A 26,375-nucleotide genomic window follows, 5' to 3' on the forward strand; every position below is an offset into this window, starting at 1 on the left:
GACTCGAGGCAGCCGCGGATCAGCCAGAAGGAAATGATGCACTTTACTCAATTAGTCATGTCAGGATCTGACTTGGATCCAAGTGAGATTTCGAGCCCGACGAGCTAGCCAATTAGCTTCACTATGCGCTACAATAAAACGTGATTAGGCCTCTCCTAATAAGAGTTCTTATGAACAAATGCATCAAATATTACTCTTCTCTATCCTTTATTGGACATTTCTAAGATGCTGGGAATCAAGTTATGATGAAATTCATGTGATATTTATGAGGGACTTTGCTAATTAAACAAGGCTAAATAAGTCACGTAAATCTGTCCGCTCATTCACGAAGGAATATTAGGGAAGGAAAAAGGACCATGTTCATAAAGTTGTAATGATAGATGTTATTATGTTTGAAGAATAAAATGCACCACCGGAATCAAGTTAAGGGAATGAATGAAGTCGTTTTTCTTTGTCATAAATGCAGTAAAAGATTTCACGAACAAAAGTGTAACTATCAGTGTAACTTTATTATTCTGCTTATATGAAAAATGGATTCTTGTGATATTACTTTCAACGTGTAACGTTCTGCTATTTTTTTTCGCATATTACATTTTCTTATTACGTTGTTAAATTCTGAATGTTTTATTTAGTTTTTTCTTGGGATATCAGCTCATGTCTAACCATGTAATATTCAACTTTATTAACTTCATTTCATTGTATCCTCCTGAGACCCAACTTAGTGATTTGTGTCCACTGTAGTGGACATTTGTTTTTAGTCTATAGCTTTAGATTCATTGGAGCCACACTACTGAATCCTATTGTGCACATTAGAGGACATCCTGGACTGTCCAATTTTGTCTGTTTTGGCTAAGATGCAATTCACTTTGCAGTCTTACTTAAAGAAAAAAAAACAGGACTATTGGAAAAGGAAACCTCTAGAGGGCCAGTATTTTTTTTTTTTTGCATTTTCACTCACCTTTCAAGGCCAACAGATTATTGTGGGCTATGTCTATGTAAATATGGGTGCTGCCATTGAAAGAATGACTTCCATTCTAAAGTTACACTTGTATGTACGTAACAACTGTGTTGTAAGTGCAGAAACACTGCCATCCAATGGTCACAGTTAGCACTACAGTGCTCAATTGGCTTATATTCCGTGAGGATTAGTCAAGGGTGTTAGCTCTTCTCCATAAAAAAACGTATTTGACCAGTATGTTATTATTTATTACTGTTATTACTATTTGAAAAGGCGAGAATTCTCGTCCGTGGCACTGAATGACTTAAGAAACTTTGCAGACACTAACTGAGCAGCATATTTACAAACACAATAAATACTGGAAATATAGACACCACAGATTCCTCAGACAGAAAAGAATGACTTTTGGTTGGGCTTGCACAAAATTCTGATCAGTGAATTTAAGAGAAATGTTCTTAGAGAAGAAAAAAAAAAAGGTTCGGCCGACCACATATTTATTAAGGTGTCATATAAGAATCTTAACAACCTGTGGTCCCTTAGATGAATTCAAGGACCATAGCAAGGATTTGTCTCCAAGTATGCCTGTCTAATAGCATGTCAACTTTTGCCAAGTTTCCAGAAAATGCTGGTTTGTTGGCATGTATCAATATCTGTTCCTGTTGCTAGTCACCATTCCACCAAGCTCATTTCTGAGGAGTTGACGGCGAGGCGCCCGGAAGTGAGAATAATAGCGCATTACTCACTGTGATATCCAGATTTCTTCTGCATGGCCGTCACAGGACAATCTTTATGAGCCAGGAGGAGCTGCTTCAGCTGAGCCACTTCGCTTCTCAGCAGGGTGACTTCACTCTTATTTGGGGAAAAAGGAGACGCATGGGGACACTGTTAAATGGCGCCACTTTTTCGACACTGACATAATATCAATGTCAAGTTGGAAAACAAAAAGAGTACAGTGGTACCGTAATACGTCTAAACATTTAACTCATTCAATCCCTTTTATGTTTATTTCTTTTTAACTCGTTCACTCCCAAAAATACATTTGCATTTTTTTATTTTCCCCAAGTATCAAAGTACTTAAGTAATTTATATACTAAATATACTAATGTAATTGATTACTTTGGATACTACAATACTAACATGAGCAATCATTAATGTAATTTAGTATCGAAGTGAACGATTAGATAAATGATAATAAAGTAATTGATTTCTTAGGTCCAAATAGTATTAAAGTAGTTTTAATTTTATTACTTTAGGTACTTAAAGTTCTAAAGTAATTGATTGCATTAGATACGTGAATACTAAAGTAATTTAGGTAATAAATACACAAAAGTAATTGAGTAAGTACTCAAGCACTAATTAATTACCTTAGTATCCAAAGCAATCAATTACACAAACACTTCATTACAAAACTAGCTAAAGTAATTGATTACTTTAGTACCGGATGTTCTGAAACACGATAATAAGCAAACAGATGAATGCATTTAGAAAATATATAGCCGGGATTAAATGTCTGAAGAAAAAAAAAAAACATAAAAATATGACTTGGATTGAATGAGTTGATGACAATAAATTTTCAATGACCCAAATCTGCAATTTGGTACTTTTTGACAAGTGCTTGTGTACTAAAAGGTGACAATTTTGTAAATGCTACCGAGATTTACGTTCATGTGATGTTGAAGCTCCCAGTGGAGCCCAGGATTTCTGCATGTCGTAAAAAAAAAAAAAAAAAAAAAAGCACTCCACATTAAGGCTGAAGGTGACTTTAACTGGATTTAAAGCAAGCGGGGCGCGTGGAACACCGGTGGCAGATTTAAGCTCCTTCTTTTTGCCTTTAAGAGGCTGCAAGTGGCTCAATCTATTAGTCTAAAAGGCACCGATGGATTCGATTCTATCTTTTTAACTAAGCTGGGGTTGGCGGGATCAAAGTATTGTAAGAAAGATTTAAACACAGCTGGAGGGACCTGGCGTTATCGCATTTGCATGTCTTGGCCGGCCTGATTAATAGCGTGCTCTCACTGGCCTCGGCATTACCTTTCACGCACAATGAAATGAGACTGTTTTATAAATATCAAAAGTGTTAGTTCACGAGGTGTGAATTAATGACGCGATTTAGAAGGTAGCCCAAAAATGTGCAATTTGCAAACAGCAACAATGAATAACATGTATTGTTCCATTTCAAACATAGAACACTTAATTAGCCATTTGGAGGCGCAAAATTTTTTTTTTGGTAATTAATATTTGGGATGGGCGTGTACAGATCCCCTTCGGGCCAATACCTGGCCTTATTTCAAGGTATCGGTACTCACGATGACAACTAATACCAGTTCCGGCCGCTCCCTTAAAGCAGTTTTATGTTCGTGAATAAAAAAGTTCCATAATTTAATTTAATTTTTTTCTAAATTATTTGGGGTTTTGGAGGGAAAATGTGTGTATCAAATTACCAGTGGTATCGAATACTCATACTGGTTTGTGGTTGACAAAATAATTCTGCTGTATCGATGACTAGTCAAAAGTTGAGTATTAATAGTAGTAACTGTACATGAAAAATAATTTTGCCATCAAATTAACTAGGGATCTTCGAGTCTTTTCAGACTGAAACAAGTACGAGTAGTCTGCTCGAGTAATCACCGATACCAAGAATCGACACCACTTTTCCTCCTCAGATAGAAACCAGTACGAATGCTCAACTCCAACATCGCCGATACCAAGCATCGATACACAAAATTGACCAAAAAACGGCAATTATTTTAAAGAAAACCTACTACTTACATTTTCAAGAATTTAATGGTGCTTTTGTGTTCTTTTCATTTTTAATTTGTTGTTTGTGATCACAAAACAGAACATCCTTTCTGCTGAGATCTGCGAAATAAGCTTATTTTCATCATAATATTCATCCACGAGAATAAAAAAGGTGCAACAAAAAGCCATCAAGGAAACTTGCTTTGGTTTCGGAGATAAAAGAGTTTGGACAAATGGGTTTTGCTCGATGCTGGGAGCCCCGAGGGCTGCCGGGCCTGACACCTCGTTAAAAAGCCAGTTAAGGATGATGTTAGAATAATTGCGCCCCATCAGAGACGGTTTTTCTGATCAACTGGGCCGTGTCTGCATCAAAGCGCCCTGCAGATGAATGTCTTTGTGCAAAATGTGCCGTTCTTCTTTTTCCATGTGCCGTTTCCTCCTTTGAACTCGGGGTACAACCCTATTCACCCCTTTTAAACATTTCTATTTCTCCCGTTGAAAAGCCCGTCACCTGAATCTCAACTACTTCAATCTTCTTGATGTCCTTTCCCTCCTCCAGGCTCCAAATGAAAATAAAAAATCAAGACGGTGCGACACGAGCGTCACATCTTCGTGAACTCATTCAATCCCAAAGATGTATTTTTACATTTTTTATGGGGCGAGACATTCAGGTATCTAGTTGTGTTTAGCTAAAGAAAAGCCAAAAAATGGCTTGTACTGAATGAATAAAGCGCAAGAGTGTAAAAGTACTTTAGTTGTTAAAGTAATAGATTACTTTAAGTTGTTACTTAATCATTTACTTTAGTATTTGCGGAAAGTAATCAATTACTTTTAGTACCAAATTACTACAAATTCAATACTTTTTATTTCTTAATTAATCATTTTTCTACCACCCATTTCAGACCTAAGAACCATGGATTAAATGTATGGATTGATGAAGAAAAAAAACGTAAAAATACGTCTTTGGGATTGAACGAGTTAATTGTCTGGAACACCGATATGATTTCTCCTCCCCCGCCGACTCATACATATCAACGCAGACGATACGTGAACTGTTTCGAACTTGTCAGCGTTGCATTCTTAATTGCTTGTAACGAAATTCACGTTGGAGCAGACACCTTTCCCTCTGAGAGTTTGGAGGCCACTCGGTAAACCGCCGAGACGGAAGCGAGGACGCTCTTGCGTGCGGCTGACATCTGGAGGATACGTCTTTATTGACAGACACGTATCGATGGAAAGGCCCCACGCACGGCGCCGCTTCTCTTATTAAAGGGCTTTAATGACTTCATCACGACAGAAGGAAAAGTCTGCACGCCTTGACAGTAGAGTAAGCGCACGCCATTATCAGTGGCGGAGTACCTGAAGTTGCCCGTTGACTGAATTGAGGTCGTCGGCCTTCTTCTCCAAGGACTGCACCCACACTTTTCTCTTCTGTCTGCAGCGCGAGGCCGCCGCCCTGTTGCGCTCCAGGAACTTGCGCCGCTTTTCATCCGGGTCTTCGCTTGTGGTTCTGCGCCGCCGCCCCCCGGCGCTCGGAGGGTTTGGCGCAGGGGGTGCCGGCGAAGCCTGCAAGACATTCAGCATTTTTTTTTTTATCAAGATCCAATGAAAGAACTACAGTTTAGAACAGGGCTTCTCAACTTTTTTTAAATGGAAAAAACCCTGTGAAAGTATTATTATTTTTTTTTTTTTTTTAAAGTCAAGTACCCCGTTCCCAGTGCAAAGCATTTACGGATTGAGAAAAAGCAGAGAAAACAGTCCTTTGCCATTCATGCCCAACTTAATACATTTTTGAACGACATTTAAAGTGGTATCTCAAGGTATACAGTATTTTCTTCAGAAACTCCAGAAGATATATCGTTTAATATCCACTGTTTTATTCCTGGTTCATCCGCTGAAAAATTGCATCGCTAATGATAATAGAGGCAGACAACATTTGGCAACAGGGCACTTATCACAAAATTTAGCAATATTGGTTCAAATTACAATTAATTTGCCTATGAAAGTGGGAAGTATCCTTGACATATAAAGGAGTAATATAAGCCACACATTTTTTGTTTGTTATTTTTGGGTAAAAAATAAAGAATCGGTAGAATGCGTGAGCGCTTACGGGAGTCTCTGTGGTGGAGGTGGCCGGCTGCTGAAGAGGATGCGCTGAGGGTTCTTCACTGGCGGGTGGCGGGTCGGAGGTCAGACCGAGGGACAAGGACATGGATGTGGACGGAGTAGGAGTAGGAATCGGGGCCGGCGAAGCAGGAGCAGCAGTGTGCGTTATGGCGCTGCTCTGGACTTCGCCGCCGTCACCGTTGGTGAGTGGAGAAAGCTGCTGGCTTAGCGAGCCTTTTGGTGTCTGCAAAATGAGCGAACAACACAAGCTAGCTTTTGTTTGTCCAAGTGGAAAGTGCATAAAGGCACGAAAGCCCGACTAAAGAAATCGATGACTTTAGGCACAGCCGTAATTAATGACAAAGGTAATTGAGAAATGAGGTGTTAAATTACAGTACATTAAGCAATAAGTATTAAAGTAATCAATTATTACGGTAATTAAGTATGAAGTAATCAATACTGATAACTTTTAAGTACAAAGTAATCTGATGTTTTACGACTTTACGAAGCAAGTAATAAATTAATGTCGGTAGTAAAAGTAGTAAAGTGGTACTATAGTCATTTACTTTAGGTAAGTACTAGAGTAATTGGTTACCTTTGTAACCAATAGTACTGATGTGGTCATTAAGTGCTGTAGTAATCAATGACTTAATCAAAGTACTAAAGTAATCAACATTGATTAATTCAATGTATGAAGTAATTGCCTGCTTTACTATTTGATAAGGCAGTAGATAGTAAAAGTACTGAAATAATTGTTCACTTTTGGTAGTAATCAGTTACTTTAGTTACTAGAACACTAAAGTTACTAGAGTACTTAAGTAGTTACTAGAGTACTAAAGTTATTGATACTGATTACTTTAACTTACAATTGATAGTACTGAAGTAATTGATTACCCTTGGTACCTAAGTACAAGGCAATCAATTACTTAGGTAATTAAGTGTTGAGTAATCAATTGATTCAGATACTAAAAAGTATGAAATGAATCTATATTGATTTGTGTATAAAGAAATTGACTCGCCTTACTACCTGATAAGACAGTAGGTAGTAACAGTACTAAAGTAATTGTTTACTTTTGGTACTAAAGCAATCATTTACTTGAGACACTCGAGCACTAAAGTGTATAATATTGATTCATGTATAATAAATTGTACAGAAGTTATCGCTTACTTTTGGTAGTCAAGTCCTGATGTATAACGACGTTAGGTATTAATCAATTATTTCAGTGCTGTTTGATGTATTTATTTTTATTTACTTTAGTAATTAAGAGCTAAAGTAAATGATTACTTTGAGGGAATAGGTACTAAGTAATCAATTACGTACTAAAGCAATGATATTGATCGATATTGATGTATAAGGTAAATAGTAATTAATTTATTCCTTTGTGCTTAATTAATTTTGCACCGGCTGTTTTCCAACATTTTATTTTAGCCAAACATTTGATGCTTTTTGAAAATGCTATAAATAAGAACCAATTATCGATTGTTTGGACTCTTAAAAAGCAAACAAACAAAAAAAAAACCCCACACAAATATGTCTTTGGGATCGTTAACTAATGGGATAATCGTCAGAACTATCAGTTTCCCCCCCCAAATATTTGCTAGCTGCTTTGCCAGCTTGATCCATTCTTAGCTCGACTTTGCGAAACTCTCTCCACTCATTAGCAGACGCGCGCAATGCCTCCCAACAATAATTCAAGCCACCAGCGCCCACAAGCGCGGGCATCAAACAGCAGCCAACAAGGTGAAAGAGAATGAGCCCTCGGAAACGCTAACAAAGTGAGAGGCGATACATTTACATGAGAAAACAGAGGAGCGCATTATTCTAACAAGTACCTTTGCCAGCCCAATTTATCTACCAAATGAGTTTATGGTGTAATACCCTTCCAGAAGCTCTTCTGGCAGAAACAAGATATTATTCTCTTGGAATGGGCCCGAGAAAAAGGGGGAAGCCAGTCAGATTCATATTTCATCTCTGCCATGGAAAGCTCATCAGTGTAATAACCCTCCCTCTCATGGGTGTTATTCAACCATCTGCTACTATATTACTTATCTTTATTTTGCAACTAATTAACAGTATAATCTTCTAAATTCAGCAAGTTAATTATCATTATTGTGGTCTTTGCAGCATCATCAGTCCTTGTAAAGAGCGGTCTCTGAGCCGCCCTCCCCCATACGCGGTCTCGCCCGCCCCCAGGTTGAGCGGGGGTCTGTTTCCTTGACGTGGGCTCATTAGGTGTTTGCTGATGAGCCCGGTGCCGTGGGAGGCGCCGGGAGAGAGGGAGATGGGGAGGACGCGGGTCAGGCAGGATTCTGCTGAACAAAAAGGTTCCATGCGGGGTGAGGCCGACTTGGTGTGTCTCGCTGAGGGTGCGGCGGGATGCCCGTCGCCCCCCTCCCCTCCGCCAAAGGGGAGAACGCTGTCTACGTGTTTGTCATCCCCGCATCCCGTGATTCCCAGCAAAACCTCCTTCGCTTTCCTCCTCCTTTTCCAACCCGGTCACGATCAATCGCTCCGTGCCGACAAAGACGCTCGCTTCCTGTCCGCGGTTTATCTGTTAATTGCCAAAAGCAAGGCATGCTGGGAAGGCTTACAGGTTCTGTGATTCCCGCTTCATCACATTGCGAAACATCTTGCTCGTAACGCACTATGGAGATTTCTTCGAATTCTTTATTTAACCTTCTCATAAAAAAAAAAAAAAATAATCCATATAAATTGCTTGTATTTGGGATTATTATTAGACCTCTCTGTATGAATTATGACATGAAAAATGAAAAACGCCTCCGGAAAAATAGTCTTTCCACCAAATTTTTACACAGAAGAATAAACATAAAATTGACGTTAGCTAAAGCTAACATTGTACATATTCAGATAAAAACACATACATTTTGCTGCTGTAAACCAATCACACTGTCTCTTGAACCGCTTGTTAACTAGCGTGCTGTCACGTCAAAAACTGGACATGTTCTCAAATGCTATTTTAAAATGTAATGAAAAAGTTTGATGGGAAGCAGCGTTGGAAGAGTAAAAATTAATCACTGTCAACAGAAAGCCTTGACATTGCATTTTTAACAACTACATTTTATAAACAAAGTATAGATGTTGCCTTCATTTATATTGTTGATTTTTAAAGTTTCAGACACTAAAGTAAAAAAAATAAAATAAATGACACCGCTGCTCTAGTATATTAATCTATCGTAACGTACATTTTGGAAGTGCACAAATAATTTTGCGCGTAAAACTTGAAAACCCCAAACGGAAATTGGCATTGATTCATTCTCAAATTCTTTTGTGTTTTCAAGTTTTTGAACGTCACTCAGCATTTGGTCAGGTTATGAATAATTTAAAGATCAGCTAATTCACACTTTTTGGAAAAAAACTAGTAACGAATAGCTAACACAAATACAAACGTTCATAGTTTTTGATGCGATTCATTTGCGGGACGTCGACATTTAACACGCTCAGAAGATCATAAGGCCTTTTCACAATATAAACAAAGACCATTGATAACATTTCTGATGTAATGAGATATCTTCATCTTACTAAGCGGATATTGCTGCGTATGGAACGTTCTACACAAGCAAGCAACCTAAATAATTGATGTAAAAACATAATGATGATAAATACCAGTTTTGTTTCTGACTGGGCGGGCTGCGGTTGTGGCGAGGGGGGTCCGGGGATGCCGGGGACGTTAGGCACGACGGTGACAGGTCTGACAAGCTGACAGCAGACACACACAGAGACACGCCGGCGCAAAATTAGTCATCCACGGTAAAAGGCGGCCTCGCGCTCCCCCCGCAACACACACAAAAGCGCGCGCACACACAGCAGAGTTCCCTCATATCTCAGCCTCATTATGTCGGATGGGCCGTTATTTTGTGGAGGCGGCGCCACATGGACACGCTGTGTGTGTGTGTGTGTGTGTGTGTGTGTGTGTTCACTAATGAACCTCTGCCTGGCTGTGTGAGAGCATATGGGCAGGGAAGCTGAAGAGGCCATGAGAGAGGCAAGTTGGAGGTCCAGAAGCAGGACTTGTTCTCTCAGAGCCGCCGATCAGATGGTTGGCAGTCAGCGGTAGAGCTCAGCGCTTTGAAATGTAATCTTAATGGCGATTATTTTTCCCTCCTCAATAAAGTGCTCCCTCATTTATCACGGGGGTTACGGTCCCAAAAATATCCACAGTAACCAAAATGGGCAAAGTAGACTGAACTTTTCGTTGTTGTTCCTTCTTTTCTTTTTTTTTTTTTTTTAAGTTTGTCTTGTTTGATGATAAAGAAACCCCACAAAATCAATATTTGTTTATCCGGCCAAAACAGGAGGAAAAAAAAAAAAAAAACAAGTAAAGCATCGATAGTTATGAATGAAAATCCATGTAGCAGAGGTTGATTTTTTTTGTTTTTTCAAAAGTAAAATTGCTATTTTTTGACTTAAAAGACAGAAAAATTGCAAGAAAAATAGGAATGTACACCTGCAAAAGTAATGAAATAAATAATAAATTTTAAAAATTGCAATAAACTGAAGATGCATTACGCGAACATCGATGTAGAGAGGGAACACTGCATTGCGTTTTCAAATGCGTTATTTTTTTCCAAGGGCTTCCTCCAATGAAATGTTTAAACAAACACAAGCAATAAATAAATATCGGATTTATTAGACTTTAAATGTTTTAAGTCTTGTGAAAGACTGAATATTTGTTTGATAGGGTCTGGAACAGACTACTGGGATGTCAATTCATTTAAAAGGGGAAAACTACTGGTTTAATACACGAGTACGATGGAAAAAAAAACATGATCGTAACTTATTGGCATACCAGCAGTGAAATATTTCTCAACGGATCAAAGCTTGAATACTGGTTGTGATGTATTACTTCAATATTTTGAAGTTAAGCTCATGCGTTCTTATTTCAGTGTGATTTGAGCTTCCTCACTAAACCAACTCAGATGAGTCAAGGTAACATTTTATTTACAACCACTTTATGGCACAAGATTCACAAGCCTAACGCGAGCCGCACTTATAATGGAATCGCAAAAGCCATTAGCACTAATCCAAGCGCTCTGCCAGAAATCAAGAACGTTGATTGGACTTGAACAAGGACAAATGACAAAGTGTGCTGGACCGCTTCCTGTTGCGCTTCAGCCAATTGTGCCGCATTCGTCACAGCCATACAAAGTCCATTACTTTCCTCTCTCGCTCCCCAGATCCAAATTGACTGCCAAATCTGCCGTGCCAATGTCGTAAATAGTCCCCGCTGTCCAAGAGAACGGGAAACGAGCAAGGACGAAACGTGGCGTTAATCAATCACTAAGTGCTGTCTGAACATCACCTGAGGTGCGCATTCCGTTGGCATGCGGAATCCAAATGTGACCCGCATCTATGTTGCAGACCAAACGCGATCAAGACGCCGGCATAGTGTTTTTTGCGAGCATCTCTGGAGGTAAGGTGAGAGTATTTTGTCACCACTGGCTCGCTATGCGCATTCACAGTAAGCGTTATTACTAGGTTTGGCGGAAAGGATCGGTATCAGGAAAGTTGAGCAGCGACTACCCTTTCACGACTTTTTTCAACCAAAGTAATTCAAGATCAACTTAAGTTTCTGTTTAAAGGGGAATCAACCGCCAAATTTTGCCCCCACAAGTCTGTCGAATATAAATAAGATGCTCCACTTATTTAACTGTTTTCGGCAGTAAAAAGTCATTTGATGACTAAATAATTTTTTGGGTATAACGCGTGCTTTTAAAAACGCATTGCCACTCGCTCTCGACTGAAAATAGCATGTGCTGAAGGCTCAGGAAACGACCAATCACAGCGAACGTCCACATGATCAACAGGTGAGCTGTAATTGGTTGGAATGTCATTTCAATCCACGGCATTAGAAATGTAAAAAATGAACAAATGTTTTAAAAGGTATGAACTGTACGTGAAAAACAATTTAGTTATCAAGTTAATGATGTACAAAGTATTTACTTTAAGTGAATAAGTGGACTGACAAGTTGCTCAGGGCAGAGGTAACTACCAATCACGGCTCACACATTTTCTCCATGATTGGTTGTTACTTGGGCAGCTGTGTCATTTTCAGAAGACAACCAGCAAGTGGCAAGATGGCTGCCCCCAGAGATACATTAAAAACAGGGGGGTTTTGGTGCTTAGTTTCATATTCTACAAATGAAAATTTTGCAATAGATTTCCCCATAAGTCCGCTGCAAAAAAAGGCAAAACAGGACGTAGCAAAAGTATATGAAATATGTGGTAATTTATTCAATGCCATTAACAAATATGTCAGTTTTTTTTTTTTTTGACGGAGATGAGCAGGGGAGCATCTTTGAAACAACTATCTAATGCACAACCACCAGTAGATGGCATTGATGTGCCATTTTAGATTGAATACAATACCTTGTAAATGTCTAAATGCTGGAAAATGGCTATCAGCGTATGAGTTAAAAGATTAGCAAGAAGAGGTGAAGATCATTACTTTGGATATTTAACTAGAGCAGCACTCACTGGGATCGTAGTGGGAATATGCACACTGGAACTGGTAATGGAGGCTGGAATGGCGACCGGCATTGTCTGGCCGTTAGGCAGCTGTAAAAGCACAGGGAAGGTGCCAGACACTGGCCTGCGGCAGGAAACAAAAGTGCACGAGGTTAGTTAAAAAATTAATTAAAAAAAAGAAGTCACGCACATTAGTGGCAGTGATGGCAAGATAAAAACATTGTCACATTCAAGCAACTGATGAGAATGAAGAAACACCCACCAAGCTCAGGCAATATGACTGTTTGTTTTGCTGCGATATTATATGGCATCAATGTCGATTCTCTTAAGTAAGCATTATTGTGAATCTAACCAACCAATCATATGGCGGCACAGCACACAACCAACGACTGTTTAAACTACCGTATATTTCGGACTATAAGTCACGCTAAAATATAAGCCGCACCAAAAAAATGTAGTAGAAAATTGATTTTGTCGTGTAAAAGCCGCACCAGACTATAAGCCGCTGGTTGTAACAGCAGATATTTAAGCATAAGGATGGTGCATGTATTCTTTTTTTTTTAATTTATGTTTTTTTGTCAAACTTTCTTTTGAAACTGTCTGCACACAGTAACATCATGCATTCGACAGAGTTAACATATCTGCACGTTTAGAAACGAGCAGGAGCAACATATTTTCGATGTAACACCAACACACTTGCATTGTTAAAATACTGCACCAACACAATAGTAACATCCCTGTTTATGTTTACTAGTAGAGAATGACTCTAGTAGCAAGGAAGACGGCAGTTCAAATTGAAAATCAAAATTTTGGAAGTCTTCTTCTGTCTCCCTTTGTTTACCAGGAGAGTGCCCTCTGGTGGCTAGTAGAAAATCCTGCAGATATATCACAATATAAGCCACAGGGTTCAAAATGTGAACAAAAGGTAGCGGCTTATAGTCCGAAATTTACAGTCCACAGATTGTATACAGGCTTTCATCTGAAGAACATTTGTACTGTTTAACACAAACGCGATCACTTCCTCTACACTTGTTTCAAGTTCAAGTCAATGAGAAGAAAACAAACCGGGAATTCGCATTTTACATTACAAAAGAAACAACAACGACTACAGCCAAAATGAAGATTCTGCAAACGGCACTTAAATTAAAAACAGAACAAGCACATGCCCCACTAAGACAAAACTGCACCAAAAAAAAAAAAAAAGTTCAAATGAAATGAAGTTTTGAAGAAATTAACTATGATTCTGTTCTTTCTAAAAGTTACTTACACTATGGGCCTACTAGTGGATGGGACCTGGGTAATAACAGAGCTAGATGTTGGCGATGGGAGCGCTTGCTGTATAACGACATTAGCTTCTGAGGTTGCTAGCAGTACATTGGGAACTTGGAGGGATGCAGGATGGACTATAGTGGATGTTGGCAGTGAGGCTGGCTGCAAACATAAGTCCTGGAAACATCACACAACATCTCAGCTGCAACAACGGCGGACAACGTCGCTTTTTTTTTGCCCCGGGGTTTACGAGGAAAGAGATGAAGAAGAGGAGAAAATAGGATTAGTTTTCGGGAAATTCGAAAAACAATTGCTTATTGGTATTAGAAATGCTGAACATTTTTAAGCTGGTGTAGTGATGACAATACAGTGGAAGCTCCAAAGTTCAACACCATCCCGTGCGTGATGGTTTACGATCGCAAATTTCAAAATGTGATTTCCTTGGTCTGGCCTTTTTTTTTTTTTTAAACTATAATACATTGCATGCACCCCCATGAACCTTAACAGGTTAATACATTCCGTATACACATTATTAATACTGTTTAGACATGTGGGATTGCATAGAACATCTCATTGCAAAGGAAACAAATTTGGGCTGAATTCACCTTTGATTTTTTTTTTTACCCCCAAATCAGCTTTCAATTAAGTGTAACCAATAAAAAACGACCAGTTCATAACATTTAAAACATGTTTAAGCTAAATAAAAATTGATAAAATCTTTTATATATCCAGTATTTTAAATGACTTTTATGGCTAGCCATTTTGTTAAAAAGACAACCTGACAGCCAATTTTTAGTTTTTTTTTCTTTTTAATGTTTAAAGAGCTGTCCAAGCATTTTCTATATTCATTCCCATAAAAAAAAAAAGTCAACTAATGACAGCATGTCAAACTGTCATGAAACATCTTAATGCTGATCTTTTGACAAGTCCTGAGGGACAAGTGATAAAACAGTCGTGTTTACACAGTGGTGTTTTATAGCTCTGTTAAAATTAAAACACGTGTTGAATCCTATTCTTGTTTTCTTTGCCCAGAGAAAGAGAACGTTGACAGAGTAAACATGCTTGGCCTTATTGAAAGAACTCTGCTAGTGAGAACATGTACTCGGCAAGCATCGTAGTAAAAATACTTGGAGAAATAAGCAAAAGGCGACTAGATCTAACGACTTTTTGGAAGTTTCACTTTGGATATTCCACTGCAGCCGAATGAATGATTATATGGATATTAGTTAGGAGGTGGATTTAAAGAGGTAGATCAGATGCATACAGTATTCACCCCCGTGACTTGGTCTAACAAAGAAAAATGGTAGCTTTTCACCTTGTCATCATTCGTGGTAGATTCCGGGTGAGGGAGAGGGCTGCCTCGATGGGCCTCCAGGGAAGCGGGTTCTTCAGTTTTGGTGCGTATGACAGGGGTGGCAAGCGGTGACAAATCCAGTGGTAACTACAGAGAAGTCAAATCAGCTCGTTGGGCAAGAAGTGAGAAAAAACACAAGATGAGCGGCGGGCTTGTCAACCTTTTTAATATCATCTTCAGACCCTTTTTTGAAGTCGTGATCGAAAGGGCTGGTGAGTTCATTGAAGAGTCCCACCTCCTCGCAGTTCTTCAAAAAGCGGGTAGGTGTGGGGGTTTGGTCTGTTCAGACACAAAAATTTAGAAATACAATATGGCCCTCCCATATTGTGGGGGGATTTATGCATTTTCTTAGATTTTACCAGCAATAATGACACTGTCGGTCCTGGCTGGACCAAATTTGAGGGTCATCTCATGTTTGTGCTTGTGGACAGCCAAATGGTCTTCATTTGTAAATCTCTGGGAGGACAAACAGGACAATGATTAGGGCTTACCTTCCTCATTGTTGTTAAACAATTGCATTCGACAAAGAAACATAAAAAGGTAAAAAAAAATGTACCTGTCCACAGCCAGGAGCAGTGCATTGGAAAGGTTTATCATCACTCATATTAAGGGTTTCGCGTTATGTCAGCCTGAAATGTGAGGCGAAAAACAAGTGGTTTAAATTGTTTTGTGGCAGGTTTGACAACGCGACTGAATTTTTTTATGCGCAGCTAGAATTACAATCGAATTCAAATTTGAGGAGACCAAGTCAAAAGATGGAGAAGCTAAGAAAAAAAGAGCAAAGATTCGGACAAAGCAAGTGGAAAATGGGCGGTTTCCACAGTTGTTGACACCTATGCCTCATCCTCACACCACATCCTCCCGTTTTACTATTATCGTTCCAGTGAGCGACTGTCACCTCTCGCTAAAGAAATACGTTTTAAACTTCGAGTTTGTACAAATTGCAATAAAGCACAGCAACGAATAATGGCGAAAATTAAACGAGCATCACTTGGCAATCGCTTGCATGAAATAGCCTTAGCCTTTCGTGAACATACAACCGTCGCCATATTTAAATACCGTTATAACAAAGGGGTGTTAGATATCAATAAAATAACAGGAGCGACAACATATTCGGCAGTCAATATTCCAAGGGATAACGTCATACGAGTAACGACGTAAACATTCCTCCATTGATGTGGACACTACTTACCCCCTCCACCAGCCACTACCCTTCTTGATTTTTCCAAAATCCCACTTCTGAAGCCAAGTATCGCGAGAAGTGTCTAACAGCTTCCGCATTCGTCACAAGAATGACATCATACACAGAGGCCATACCGATTGAAGGATGATATATTTTTATATATGTATACCGTATATTAAAGTTTAAAATTCTGCACAACCATGGGCAGAGGCTATTTTAAATAAGTATTAAAAAAAAAACATGCCAAGGTTTTAAAATACTTCCACCCATCTCCCTTTAATTTCTATTGACCTCAATTTTTCCCTTTCGCCTCTTCAGATATTAAATTTCCTAGCCATAACTTATGCACATTTATAGAATTCTCTTTAACTTTTCTACTCAATTATGTAGTAAACAGTAATATTTCATAACCTTTTTGAAATCCTTCACAATGGAAATACAACTAAGAATCAAACAATGTACAGCGACATTTTAAATTGTCTAATTTATTCAATGCCATTTACAAAAGCTACTCACCTGTTGCCCAAAAGCAGAACTATTAAAACTGCAACTTAACCAGACTTATATAGATGTACCCCCTAAAAAAAAAAGCTTCCGTGAGATCTCTCAGAAAGCCAGGCAAGTCTTTGGCGGCTGATCACACAATAGATGACATTCAGAGAATGTTTTCTTTTTGGTTGTTTTCAACCTATCCCAGATATTACATTGTTACATAGCCAAAAACATGAATTATAATCACGTAATCTCTTACATTTGTACATGTTTTCGCTCATTTGGACAGTGCCTGAACGACTTGAAAATGTACATTTCCTTGACACCAACACGGAACAAAATTTAGGAAGCCACAAAGTGTCGTCACATCTGTAATGAAAGTTGGACAGCAGAGTTTTACATAGCAAACAGGATGAGGAAAGCCACCATCAAACAGAACAGTCCCATGGCTTCAGACAGGGCAAATCCCAGGATGGCATAGGAGAACAGCTGCTGCTTCAGGGATGGGTTCCTGTCAAGCGGAGGGAGGAGGGGAAGAAAAAAAAAATTGTCAGTACATAGAATAATTCCCTCAATTATGCTGTGTATAGAAATCGCACCTAGCATAGCCGATAATCAGGCTGCCGAACACGGTCCCAATTCCGGCACCGGATCCGGCTACACCGACCGTGGCGGCTCCGGCGCCGATAAACTTGGCTGCCGTGTCGATGTCTCGGCTCACGGCGCTTGTCTGGAAGCCTCTCAGTGTGACCTGAGCGAGGGGGCTCTGTGGCATCACGGCAACGGTGCTCTGAAATATAAAAGGGCGCATTCAGGCTGATTTTTTTTCCTTCTTCCTAATAAGCATATTGATTTGGCATTTCGGGGATAAGGAACTAAGTTGGAGTAAGGGGAGGAGTTTTGTTTTGTTTATCCTTGTTTATTCAAATAAAAGTGTTTCGTCACCATCTTGTGGCATCTATAGACAATTAGATATTTTTTAACAGGTCTCACTTAGGGATGGAACAACCATTTTCCGATATTCGGCAATTTGACAAATGTTTCCGTTGGCTGAATATTTATATAAATTGGGTGGCAGACAACTATTAACTTCAGCGAATTAATAATTTTTTTTGGGTAACTGAGATTTTGCAAACCTTGGGGACACTGTGTAAAAAAAAATGTTAAATAAGTTTGAACACTTCTGATATTTAAATGATTCCTGAGAATTTCTTTTCTGAAGGGCGCCGTAAACTAATTTTCAGGTTTTAACGTCTTAAAACATGGTAATGACCCTGAAATATTTGTTGGAAGTTTAAAATTAAGATCTATGTAGTCTATTAAAAAAAGGCAAATTTTAAGCTGTTCAGAAAGTACATAATTAAAAGGAGTTACAACAAATTGTGTGTTTTAACTGATTCCGATATTTTCTTTTACTGAAAACTATCCAATCACCAATTAGCTGTTTTCTTTACTCACACACAAAAAGTTTATCGCCCTCATTTCGCTTGTGGTAGTGCTCAAATATGATCATGCTGAATAACAAACACAGTTCTGACAAAACATTAAAATGTGCATTCCCTTAAAACATCAGCAATCAATCAATCATAGCTTGGTAAATTAAAAAAAATGAGTGAGCTTTTTATATATTAAAAAGTAAAGAGCAAAAAAAACTTGGGCTGAAAGAGCTGCAGGGAGTTTGCAGCCTTGAGCAAGATCCCCTAAAGCACATACGTTCTTACCTCTGTTTTGACCTCGGGCCTGGACAGCACAGAGGCAGACAGGGGTCTATAAAGAGCCCGGGAACCAGCACGGACCTGCAACAACACAAGCTGTTTATTTATTGCAATAATATAACCAATAAAAAGACAAAACCCAAAAGAGAAGCAGCACATTTAAAGGACTATGATCAGCAGCATTGTACTAACCTTCATTTATTTTTAAATCAACCTGTAGCAATTGACAGCATAACTTTTCCATTAGGGGACGAACATTTCACATTTGAACAACAACGTCCATTAAAATGAGCTAGAACAAGCGTAAATATTAGCTTGACGGTAGCTACAAGTTGAATTGTAGCGTAGGCTAAATGACCTTAGCCAATAAGCCCCCATTGCCCGCGATCCCCAAAGTAAAGATTACATGCAACTTGTAGTTTGCAATAAAAATGTAACGTTAAACATTTTAACATCGAAATTGAACCATCTTGTGAACAGAACTGTCAAAGTCCGAGTTAGCATTAGCCACCTAGCAAAGCTGCAGATACCCTTGCCATTCAAGCTGCAGTCAAGTTCATTCATAGGCCCACCGTGCTTTGACGGCGATATTCAAAGCGCAGCGCTTTCAATTTCAATCGTTCAAATACAAACAGAAAGAGAAACTCACCAGAGCCGGCGAGGAGACGAATTTTGCACAGGCGTACATTTTCTACTGCAGGTAGTATTTTTTTTTTAACCGGTTCGGTCGAGTCTGGTTGAAGCCCGGGTCTCTCTGTGGAGGAAAGAGCGGACAGAACTAAGGTCAAGCGGGTGTTAAAATGCCTCACAAAGAAAATAAAGCAATTCAAGTGAACATCGATGAGTGTTCTTTAGCCTGTCGCATTTTGCATGGAACAATTATACGTCTGGGAAGAGGATGATGACGGATATTGGATATTTTTTTCTCGCGGACTGCCATTACAAACTTACCGACAGCAGAGGTCGAAACACAGTGGAAGAGTGCGCATGCGTAAAGGGATGAACGCGAAGACCCGGATGATGACAGCGGAAGGTCATTTCAATCTAACTTTATTTAAATGAACAATTCGGAAATTCAACCAGTTCCCAAACGACACAATCTGCTTTGTTTATCGTCAAACAAATAAACAAATTGTGTATTTATATTAAAAATGCGTTATGAAAAAACATAACAAACTTGGTTGGTAAAAACAAGGTTTTGTTTTTTGTGAGTGGGGTGAATTTTGCTGTACAATATTGCTGTACAATAAATGATCTGAAACACATTTGATGCCGAGGTTAAATACATCAAACAATTAAATGTTTACGTTTTATATGCCCCAAACGAAATACAGTAAAGTTAATTATTACAATCTTAAGGCAGCATAGTGAAAAGTCGTTGGCAAATCTGCATCACAGTTCTGAGGTTCAGGGTTGCATTCTCAGCTGTGGCCTTTTACTGTTTATTAATGTATTTATTTATTTTGCATATTTACATGTACTTGCCCTAGTGCAAGGGTCACCAACGCAATGCCCGTGGGCACCTGGTAACCCCCAAAGATCACGTGAGTAGTTCGCAGGCCTGTTGTGCAAATAGTTTACAAGTAATAGAACAGTGGTGATTTTCTATTTTCGATTTTCTAACAATTATACATGTAAACTCAATTTCAAAATGGTTGGTGACCCCTGCCCTAGCGGCATGGAACACATGTAGCATGGCCCACAAAAAATACATTCTAGCAAATGCCCAGTAGAGGCCGCCATTGAGTTTAATGAGCACTGCCTTTTAATGTTGCTGTGATGTAAGGGCAACTGGACCTATATCATCTGCAGAAATTTTTCTTCAAAATACATTAAAAAAGCAAAGTAAACAATCATCTACATATCGAAATCAACAGTCATCCCAAATACCTATTACTAACGTGAGAAAAACCTAATTCCCAAGAAAGGATTAATACAGTTTATCTCTTTTTTTTTTTACACACGTTGGGGTAAATATGCGGGTTTAAAGCGCCTCATTTACGTGTAGACAAGACATCAAGTTCTATTCATGCTGTACATCCGAGAAATCAAACGCTTCAAAACATAATTAGACTATATGTCCATTAAAGCATCCATCCAGCCAATAATAAAACGTGATATAGTGCACAAATTCATGTTGCACGCCAGAGAAGTGTGCTGCTAATTTCCTACGCCTGCGAACGAAAACCCCTGACGCCCAGCTGCACCAGTAGGTCCCAGTCCAAGGCAGCCCCGTCCAGGTCAGAGCTAACCATATGATAAAACATGAACTTTACAATGAATTAATTGCAGGCCGGCGGTATCAAAGCGGCCGTTAACTACGGCGGGTCAATGTCACACCGTCTAATTAACCGGGCCCTGGCTGTGTGGTCCTACACGGCTGTGGAAGGAAGGCGGAGAGAGGCGGCCATCCGCCCCCCCCTCCGCCCCATTCGACACCTTCCACTTCCTCCCATTCAAAAGCGAGCACGCACCCGCTGTCTTGACTCCTTGCACAGAACACTCGGAGACATTCCATTTGCATGCCGGCCCCATCAAGCTGGATGCACTCAGACTGGTAATAAAAGGCATTGACCCCCTTAACCTTTATGAATTACAATTTGTGCCTGCAGCGCGTCCTGTCAAGAGGCCTCAAAAAAGCAGGCACCTCGCACGGGCGGGCGGGGTGAGCGCGTGTTGTTTTGCAGTTGTTAAGGAGGGGAGGAAAAGGTTTTTACAGCTCCTCGTCGGAGCTCCTGACAAGCGGGGAGGCGGCGGCCTGACAGCGGAAAAGCGGCGGCGGGGAGGGACTGCGGCCCCGCTGATGGCTCAATGCTAATCTCCATTCTCGGATGCCGCATGGAAATACATACGCCGGCGCTTTTTCTTTATCTGTGTTCCACCTGGTCTCCCTTGCCTCGCACGTACCGAAGCGGCCGCGTCGACTTCCCCGGTTCGGCTGCGTGGAGCTAAAGCGGTTCAAAGCAAACGGACTGTGATGAAAGCATATGGCTGCTTTGGATACGGCAGCTTGTCCGCATGATAGAAAACAGCGAGCCGCATCTGTTTTGGATCACCAAAAGAAATGTACAAAATAACAGTATTTTTCTTGAAAGACTCACACATGTTGCTCAATGACGTTTTACTGCGAGGATACGCCACATGATTGTTGTTTTTGCCAAGAGTTCTCTTGATCTAGTAAATTCTTCCATTAGGTGCGACAGTTGGGTGTGGAAAGTGTTAAAATGATTTTCGCATTTGGTAAAGTGTCGAAACCTTTAGCAATATTAAACATAGCGTTGCGCATTATTCAAACCGCACTGGAAATATTAAAAAAAAAAAAAAAAAAGACCTAAATGAATAATTTAATAATTTTAAATGAATCCTATTTTGACATCTCTGCTTCGCCTATATATAATATTGATAAAAAATGTTTTTTTTTCCTAGAGCTAGCTGGCTAGAGAAAATAACTAACTAGAGCTAGCTAGCCAGCTAACTCAAGCTAGATATTTTTCTCTTGCTAGACAATACACATTTTGACTTAAAAGCTAACTAGCGAGCTGGCTTTCGATTGTTAGCTAAAAACCCAGCCAGCTATCTCTAGGTAGCTCGCTAGCTAGTCATCGCTAACAGGCTAGCTACCTAGAGATTTGGCTATGTATGTCAGTTTTTTCTGATACATACTTAATCTTAGTTGCTATTACTTTATTACAAAATAATAATACACAAACCAAAAGTATTTTATATTTCAAACAAATCGCAAGGTGCAGAATGAAAAAACAAGAAACTCAAAAGAAACAACATCAGCAGGATGTTAATAAAAATCAATGCTAATGACTACATAACAACTTTAGTACATAAAAAATGGGACATTGAATTTGTATAGTTTTTTTTATATAGTACTCAAAAATACATTTCAATCAAAACACTAAACAATTTAATTTTGTATTACATGCGGAGTTTGTGAGTTCAATTCCGGCTTGGGCCTTCCTATGTGCAGTTTGCATGTTCTCCTCGTGCCCAATTGGGTTTTCTCCAGGTACTCCAATTTCTCCCACATTCCCCAAAACATGCATGGACACTCCAAATTGCCCTGATGTATGTTTGTGAGTGCGAACGGTCGTTTGTGTGCCCTGCCTGCAACCCAAATACAACTGGGATTGGCTAGTGAGGACAAACGGTTAAGATTAGGTGTCAAGAAACTACGTTGTAATTATTTGAGTAGTTTCATTTAGCTTCAATTGTACTTTGCAGCTATCTTATGGCATTAAAGCGATTAAAAATCTTGTAAGAGGTATTTTTGGTATTTTGTTGCAAAGAGAAAAATATAACCATCATTTGTACGTATTTAAATGAAGAACAGATGTATTTTATTCAATTACGTTTGACGCACGGGATTTCTACTGACACGATAAGGACGCGGCGCAGGCTTCCTCGCAAACACGAAAGGAGCTCCTCCTTCCTTCCTCTGCTCAACATCAGGAAATGCAGACAGCGACTGTGTGAACACAAGCGTGGCTGACAGGGGCAGCTGTGCGATGATTGGTTTACGGAGCGCCGCTTTCTCCGGTGTCTTCAAGGTCACCGAGATTTACAATCAAACGCCTTATGACACTTCAGTAAAAGCTGATGACAGAATAAGAAAACAACACGGCCCCTCAGAGGAATCTTCTTGACCTCGTGGTGCGCGCCATTACCGGGATGTACTGTTGTCTGTTTTTACGGCGCTCCCGGCAAAGATATATCCACGCCGGTTGTAGCACGCAGAAGGTTGTTAAGGCAACATATGGGAAATGGATTTGATTGACGTATATGACGCACGGCGGATAGCAGATTAAGAGAATGTTGTGCTTCAATCTGCAGTCAAATTGCACTTGAGTCTCCTTATAAAAGAGCAATTAAATATTAAGAGCAATTTGCAATTCTGCTGTGCTGCCCCCTATTGAAATATCATCGCCATTGTTGATGGTGATTTATTGCTCAATTGGTCCACTGCTATTTTCAGTGTCGTACCCAGTGGACACTTATTGTATGTATCTCCATTTGGATTTTGATTAAGTACATCTTTATAACGGTTCAAGCAATCTTGAAAAAAAAACAACAACAAAAAACAAACAATACAAACTACTGCTGACTGATTTTGAAAACACTGAAATGTGATTTCAATGTCCTCCGGAGAGCCGGCCAGGTTTATTTGTGTCCACTGCAGAGGACAACGGTTTTTGGTCTATAACTTTTGGCACACTGGAAAAGAAAAAAAAAAAAGAAAAAAAACCCTAATAACTGATTTAGGATGCTAAGAAACTGTTAGACAATTATTTTGGCATTGTAGGGTACATCACAAGTCTCTAGCGTTAGCGCTAGCTGCTAACTACGCGGTGCTTTCAAATACAGTCGGGCATTTCAAACTGAGACAGAAAAAAGGGCCATCTATGCATTAAACGTTGAAAGCTACAAACATTCAATGAATGTGAGTTTTCTATCAATCTATAAACGTTGAAATATATCAAGAATAATGCTGGAAACTCTATTTGACATTTTAGTGAATTAAAATAAATGGTCAATCAAGTCACTAAGATTTACGATACCTTATCAAATAACATGGCTTTAGACTTCCATTCTAATGGTTATGTCAAGTAACATTCAATGCCAGGGACGTATTTTCACGTTTTTCTAGAGTCTGGACATTATATCCCAGATATTCAAGTATCCGTTTAAAACTTAAGTATCCGGAAATCAATTTCCCTAATGTATTAAAGTATTGATTTCATACTTGAGTATCTGGGACTTAATGTCCGGAATCTTAAAAAAAAATCGTTGTGCTTTACATCAAAAGCATTTCATTTCAAAGGGAAAACATTGAATGAAGACACTAGGAAGCTGAAATTTCACCCAGAAAAGAAAAATACCCCCCCCATGATGAAAACACTGCACAAAGGTTAAACAATGAATGCATTAAAAAAGACCTACCTGAATATTGCATTCTACTTCATTGTGATTAAAATATCATTAATAGTTCAGCCCTAATTTAAATGCAAGCTGTGTTTAGCAACAATCACGGTATCAACACAAATGATATACAAGATGTACTGTTTATTGCGCACAATTAAATGACTTGAAGCAAGGATAAACTTTTTCAAATTTCTTCTATTTATTTAGAGCACATTGTCCAAACTTGGGGCTGTCCCAACAGCGCCGTGTGGGCGAGCCCTTCCTGCTTTTAATGGCCTGACCTACATCCCAGTTCAGAGAACTAATAAAGTCAGTCTGGTGGAGGTCCTGGACCTGCACAGTGTCACTCACAGATACCCGACTCAGCAAGATCTGGAATGCTCAATTAGTTGCTTTTATAGGCCTCATTAATATACATTAGCTCTCTTTTCAACAGCGGTCGCAGAGGAACGGCCTGCTGCTCGCAACTTATCAGCCAGGTAACGCTTCCAATTTTTTTTAAGCCACATTAGAGCCGCAACTACTAACGTGAACGCATGCATACAAGCAGCGGTCATTAGATACCGGGATTCGTTTAGAAAAAGGAATTTCGTTTGCGTTAAGATTTTACCCTTGCGCGGTGTTTTGTCGAATCCTTTTGAGTTTTAAATCAATGGCATTTCACATCAAAGGAAGAGCATTGAAAGAAGGCACTGGGGAGCTGAAATTTCACCCAAAAGGTGATAATATGTTGAAGTTGAAAATGGCACAAACACTTAGTTGTCGCACTACCAGGATGTGGCATCCGTTGGATAAAATACCGCGAGAAACTGTTTTTTTTAAAGTGTAAAATTGGAGGATGAATTTCAATGTCATAAAGGATTAAAAAAACAAAACAAAAAAAAACCTTTCAACTAACTTTTCAAACTCAGAGGAGAGTCACCGACACAAAGACAAACCAAAATGGGCGTTTACATAGTTTTACTTAACTGAACTACTTATATGAGAACATAAACCCCAGCTCAAATTTTATGAGAAGACAATAAGAAACAACGCCTGTAACCATGAGTCAAGTATGATCGTTTGATTCACCAAAATGTAAAAAAAAATATTTTAGCCTTTTTTTTTTGTTTGTTTTGTTTTGCTTTTATTGAAAGACATTTGCTTGTACTGTATAAAACACACATATACGTAACAGCAGTAACATTAGTTGTTCGTTGCAGAGGATAAAGAATATACGCTTGAGGTCATTGATATAGCCTCCAAAGACACTATTCATATTTGTGTCCCCTGTAGTGGACATTTGCTTTTGGTTTATATATTTTGACACTTTTGAGCTACCCTACTAGGTACAGGGGTGTCCAATAGAAACCGTCCCGGCTTTTCCAATGATGTCTCGTGTGCTTGGCTGAGACAAAATGGACACAATAGTGGACACAAATCAATGAAATCAGTGAAATTGTCAGAATTTCATGCTGTCCTATCAGGCCATATTCCAAGTTTGCTTCTGGGTCTAGTTTGCGAGTCTAATTTACTTTCCCATGATTATTGCGGTTACGTTGGATTTTCGTGAATAAAGACTTTCTACTTTTTCACTTCTGTGTTCTGTCTGCTTCTAGGTCTAAATTCTGCGCCTCACATGACACCTTGCTGAATATGGTGAGCACCACCAAATTCACGCCAGTCAAACACTATGACCAATTTTACATTTTACAAGCTATGAAGGTCTAAACATAATAAGAAAGCAAACGTCCCAATCAAAACGTTCTTAAACTGCTCTTATCTTGCAACGAGACACCAGAAGCCCACACGCAATCTGGTAGAACCCCGCCCGCACAACAAAGCGATCCGGCACCCCCGGCAAGCCGAATCAATCATGGCACTTTATTATCCTGTCACCGGTGTGCTTCCTGCAAGTGTGTTTACCCCGTCCGTGGCCCGGCCCGGCGTGGCTGTTCAGCGCACATTAAGACGGACATAATTGAGATTGCGGGCGTCCCAAAGTGCAGGGCTCAACCCGTTGTCGTTAATCCGTCATATCGTGGGGAGTGGCGGCGCGGTCGCCCATAGGAGGCTCCGCCCCGAAGGCGCTTTGTTGTTCAAGGCAGTGGCTCTCACCTTTTTTAAGTTTATTGCTTTGCCACCAACGGAGAAGCCAAAGA

At 39.5% G+C, this 26,375-nt stretch overlaps 2 protein-coding genes across 3 annotated transcripts in view; both read right to left on the bottom strand.

Moving 5' to 3' along the window:
• The window catches only part of atf2 (activating transcription factor 2), a 36,884-nt gene extending 20,723 nt beyond the window's left edge, over positions 1-16,161 (bottom strand). For both annotated transcript variants that reach the window (XM_088414836.1, XM_088414835.1), the window contains exons 1-11: positions 16,106-16,161; positions 15,470-15,542; positions 15,273-15,369; positions 15,074-15,192; positions 14,875-15,000; positions 13,558-13,736; positions 12,300-12,414; positions 9,429-9,521; positions 5,808-6,047; positions 5,057-5,263; positions 1,702-1,807 (exon numbers count right to left, since the gene is read on the bottom strand). In XM_088414836.1, coding sequence (XP_088270962.1) covers positions 1,702-1,807; positions 5,057-5,263; positions 5,808-6,047; positions 9,429-9,521; positions 12,300-12,414; positions 13,558-13,736; positions 14,875-15,000; positions 15,074-15,192; positions 15,273-15,369; positions 15,470-15,517 — 1,330 coding nt within the window. In that variant the 5' untranslated portion in view covers positions 15,518-15,542; positions 16,106-16,161. The remainder of the gene's footprint in view (positions 1-1,701; positions 1,808-5,056; positions 5,264-5,807; positions 6,048-9,428; positions 9,522-12,299; positions 12,415-13,557; positions 13,737-14,874; positions 15,001-15,073; positions 15,193-15,272; positions 15,370-15,469; positions 15,543-16,105) is intronic.
• A 785-nt stretch (positions 16,162-16,946) lies between these two features.
• Positions 16,947-19,312, bottom strand: atp5mc3a (ATP synthase membrane subunit c locus 3a). The gene is made up of 5 exons (XM_088415794.1): positions 19,255-19,312; positions 18,953-19,057; positions 18,310-18,384; positions 17,188-17,378; positions 16,947-17,099 (listed from the first exon to the last, which is right to left on the bottom strand). The coding sequence occupies exons 2-5, from the start codon at positions 18,989-18,991 to the stop codon at positions 16,985-16,987; spliced, it is 420 nt and encodes a 139-aa protein (XP_088271920.1). The 5' UTR covers positions 18,992-19,057; positions 19,255-19,312; the 3' UTR covers positions 16,947-16,984.
• Positions 19,313-26,375: the final 7,063 nt, after the last annotated feature.

This window comes from Hippichthys cyanospilos, chromosome 5, assembly GCF_059441005.1.
Source record: "Hippichthys cyanospilos isolate Australia breed blue-spotted pipefish chromosome 5, RoL_Hcya_1.0, whole genome shotgun sequence".
In the NCBI taxonomy this organism is placed as follows: domain Eukaryota; kingdom Metazoa; phylum Chordata; class Actinopteri; order Syngnathiformes; family Syngnathidae; genus Hippichthys; species Hippichthys cyanospilos.

Coding starts and splice junctions, on each gene's coding strand:
- atp5mc3a (XM_088415794.1), bottom strand. CDS start 18,991: ATGTACGCCTGTGCAAAATTCGTCTCCTCGCCGGCTCTG. Junction 17,379..18,309: donor GGCCCGAGGTCAAAACAGAG/GTAAGAACGTAT, acceptor TTTATATTTCAG/AGCACCGTTGCCGTGATGCC. Junction 17,100..17,187: donor CTGATTATCGGCTATGCTAG/GTGCGATTTCTA, acceptor TCCGCTTGACAG/GAACCCATCCCTGAAGCAGC.